This window comes from Octodon degus, unplaced genomic scaffold (genome assembly GCF_000260255.1).
Source record: "Octodon degus isolate 3935 unplaced genomic scaffold, OctDeg1.0 scaffold00118, whole genome shotgun sequence".
NCBI lineage: Eukaryota > Metazoa > Chordata > Mammalia > Rodentia > Octodontidae > Octodon > Octodon degus.
Window position 1 is genome coordinate 3,062,010 of NW_004524694.1, and position 3,937 is coordinate 3,065,946.

A 3,937-nucleotide genomic window follows, 5' to 3' on the forward strand; every position below is an offset into this window, starting at 1 on the left:
TGCAAAGAAGAAAAAGCAGCCCCAAGTGCACGCATCCTGTGAGGCATCGTACTAAACGCTCCAACCACTGAAGGGCAGCCGTGTTACCACCCCGGCCCATGTTTCAGGGGAAGACACGGAAGCACAGAGAGCTGACGCGTCCTTCCTGCGGTCACTCACCCGAGGCACAGAGCAGCGATCCGTGGCCAGGCCGTGCGACTCTGACACCAGTGCTCTTGACCACTTTGTCAGGATATGTCATAGAGAGGTCGAGGCTGCCTCTGCCACCAGCCAGCAAGGGGACTGCGGGCAAATCGTGGGGCCTCCCTCTCACCTGCACTGCAGCTCCCTTTTGACTCCAAGTCTTGAGGAGCTGGCATCGGATACCAGAGCATCCCATCTCTGAGCAGATGCTACAGGGAGCTGAACAAGAGGAAACTGGTGTGCTGATCTCTTTTCTTTTCTTTTCTTTTCTTTTCTTTTCTTTTCTTTTCTTTTCTTTTCTTTTCTTTTCTTTTGGTATCAGGAATCAAACATAGGACCTTACACTTGCCAGGCAGATGCTGCATCACTGAAAATTAGTTTGGAAGACAAAGGATGTGGCTCTTAGACCCCCAGAGAATGGAGCCCTCCTCTCCAGAACAATTTACAGGTGCCCACTTTTAAGCAAACCATTCCAGGTGGTTTGCAGGTTCCCTAAAACCCTAGATCTGGAATGACAAAGTCTTAGTATAAACAATATGGTTCAGACCCAGAAAGAGCTCTGAAAGAACATGAGTCTTTTTCCTTCAAAGTTTTTTTGTTTGTTTGTTTGTTTGTTTTGTTTTTGTGGTACCAGGGATTGAACTCAGGACCCTGGGCTTGCCAAGCAAGTGCTTATTCTACTGAACTATCTCCCCAGCCCCAGGGTTTTGCTTTAAATAAGGGTGGGTTTTACAAGTGTGAGACTGTCTAGATATGGCTTGAGGGAAGAACGAGGCCCCACAGGGTTCCCCAAGCATCTTGTGACCAGAGCTCCTCACCTGAGCATCGCAGATACTTTTTTTTTTTTTTTTTTTTTGTACCAGGGCTTGAACTCAGGGCATTGTGCTTGTCAAGCGGGTGCTTATTCCACTGAGCTATCTCCTTAGCCCACTGTGGATACTTTCTAGGCGAATGTTTTGGGGGTGTTTCCCTGACCACTGTACTATGCTTAGAAGCATCTTTGGTGTCTACCCACTTGCTGCCAGGACCATCCCTTCTCCAGGTGTGACAATCAAAAGTGTCTCCATCTATGGCCAAATGTCCCTTGGGACACAAATCACCCCTCATCAAAACACCACTGGCCTAGGAGAACATTCTAAAGCAAAGTTTTGTCTATATAAAAACTTATACATGAATAATCATAGGAGTATTATTTGTAATAGAATGTCAAAAAAGCACAAACATCCACTGAATGATAAATCATAAAATAAAATGTAGCAAGCTATACAATAAAATATTACATAACCATGAAAAAGCAATGAGCTGTTTCTACGCATCCAACATGGATAACCTCAAAAAACATAGAGAATGAAAGAAAGCATACACAAAAAATCAAATGACTTGATTCTATGTATAAATGTCCAGAGTAGGTATAGAGACAGAAAATGAATTAATGGTTCCTCAGGCCGAGGATGTAAGGATGTTGGGGAGTAATGGCTAATGGGCTCACAGTCTCTCTGTCTCTTTCTCTGTCTCTCTCTCCCTTTCTTTCTGTCTGTCTCTCTGTCTCTCCTTGTCTCTCTCTCACACACACAGAGTTGAATATGATGATGGTTGTATAACTACAGGTATGTCCTAACAACCACTGCTTTGTAGGTTTAAATGGTGAATTGTACAGTAAATACATTATATCGCCCTAATACTGTTACCAAGAATAAGAAGAAATGAGTCACCTCTGGCCTGGCCATCCTGCAGGCTCCAGGAGTGGCAGATCCTGCGCTCCCATAGAGGGGCTGCCCCTAAGGTATTTGGGAGCTCCGTCCTCCCTGGGCTGTCTCCACATTTTGGGCTTGGTGGCTGAGGCTGGCCTTGTAGTCAGAAGAGAAGCTGAATAATAAGGCAGAAAGAGTCCATGGGGGATGGGGGAGGGACAGCAGTAGCTGCTGGCCGGCATTAGGAGGACTGGGCCCTCCTGGTGCCTGGTGACTGAATGCAGATTTCTCTGGCTGTGACCTGGCATATGATGTCCCCGTGGACACTGCAGTGAGAAGCTGGCATTGCCTTCCATGCCTTTCCTGTCTGCACTGTTTTATTGTTTGTTTGTCTCTCTTGGAGTACGAAGCATGCAGCCCAGCTGAGATGCTGGCAAGGGGGACAGGAGAGAACATACCCTGAAAAGGCACCCAGGGCGCAGGCTACAGGTCTGGAGCAGCCTGCGCACAATGGGTGAGTGGTGATGTCTCTTCCCCTCAGAGAGTCCTATGGAGCACCCCACTGTGCTGCTGCTGGAGCCATGGCTGCATCGCAAAGCGCGCTCATGAATGCCCGGGCAGGGCTAGCTCGGGCCTCCCTTCTCCCCGCTTGCCTCTCCCCTGCACTAATTCGACAGAGGTGGCTTCAGTGTTTCTGACTCCTGCTCAGGCCGGGGCCTTGAGGCCAGCCTGCCAGGAAGCGCTGCAGCGATGTTTTCTCCTCTTAGCTGCACCAGAGAGGTGCTGCCCGGAGGACCCTAGGTTGAGGAAACAAGGCCACGGAGCCACAGAGCCACAGAGCCACTGATCCAGCTGAAGCATCTATGGCCTGCTGAGCACAGAACGCACGCACAATTCGCAGCTGGACTGGCCTCATCCCTCACGTTCTAGTCCTTGCTGATCAACTGAGCCAATTATTGATGACTCACTATAATAGCCAATGACTGCAGTAACACATTTGCATTTAGCAGGGGTCGTTCAGCAATCAAACCATAAACCCCAAAGGAAGATTCAGGCCCAGTCGGCCTCTTCCGTGAGCACTAGGGAGAAAGGCAGCATGTGTGCTGACATGCTGCAGAGACAGTTAAGCGGTCTGGTTGTGCTGTGGCTGGTGGGAGGTGAACAAACCCTGCTTCACTCTGCGCATGCGAGGAATAAACAGGCCAAGCCGCAGCAGCCACTCCGGCTCCGTGTAGAAGGGAGACAAGAGTCCTGGCCCCACATTTTAACCTATGCTATGTCTGTTTGTGTTTCATCTTCATCCCCTCTTGGCCAGGTTGGCCCCATACACAAGGCCAAACCCCCAATGCTGGGATTTGAAATGCTCATATGGGGGCTAGAGGGTATAATCTTGGTCGGGGCAGCACTTGTAGTGACATTTACTCCAGTTTGCTGAACGCATCTCTGCTCGGCAGTTTCTGTTTTATCTTCATTGGTGCTCCTAATAATCGGCAAAGGGGTTACTGTAGGAGCTGGTGTCCTAAACCATAGTAGACAGTTCACCTTAGAAATAGGAGACTAAGGCAGAATCAACTCAGTTTGACGCCTTCCCAGAATGTCTCAGCCACAGGGGGACACCTGGGCTGGCTCCCCCATCTGACCCTGCCTGAACTGCGCCATCCTTTATTCCTTCCCTTAAAACTTCACCAGCATGAAACAGATAAGGGAAGAAGCAGGACGATCAAAGGAAGTAGAGTCGAGCCATGCGCCCACATGTAGCCGTAATCTCAACGCCTGAGCCATGACATCCCTTCCATGACCGTCCACCACATGTCACACTGGTGGGCACGGCATCCCAGCATAGTCGCCGTGGCAACCAGGGAAGCTATATAAGCAAAAAGGGAATAAAGAAATGTGCAGTGTGCGCTCCCAGTTTTGCAAGGAGGTGAACGCGTAGCGGATGGCAGCAAATAATTAATAAAGACTCTGTTATTCCTATAATAGTCTCCCGTGGACAACAATCCGGCCACTGCATTACAGCCCTCATTTGCAGTAGAAGAAACGAGAAGGGGCCGAGGGCCGCG

The 3,937-nt window shown here is 49.4% G+C and overlaps 1 protein-coding gene across 1 annotated transcript in view; it reads left to right on the top strand.

The window, feature by feature from the left end:
- Nucleotides 1-2,384: 2,384 nt before the first annotated feature.
- Nucleotides 2,385-3,937, top strand: part of LOC111812251 (40S ribosomal protein S12-like) — a 14,428-nt gene continuing 12,875 nt past the window's right edge. The window contains exon 1 of the mRNA XM_023699950.1: nt 2,385-2,388. Coding sequence (XP_023555718.1) covers nt 2,385-2,388 — 4 coding nt within the window. The remainder of the gene's footprint in view (nt 2,389-3,937) is intronic.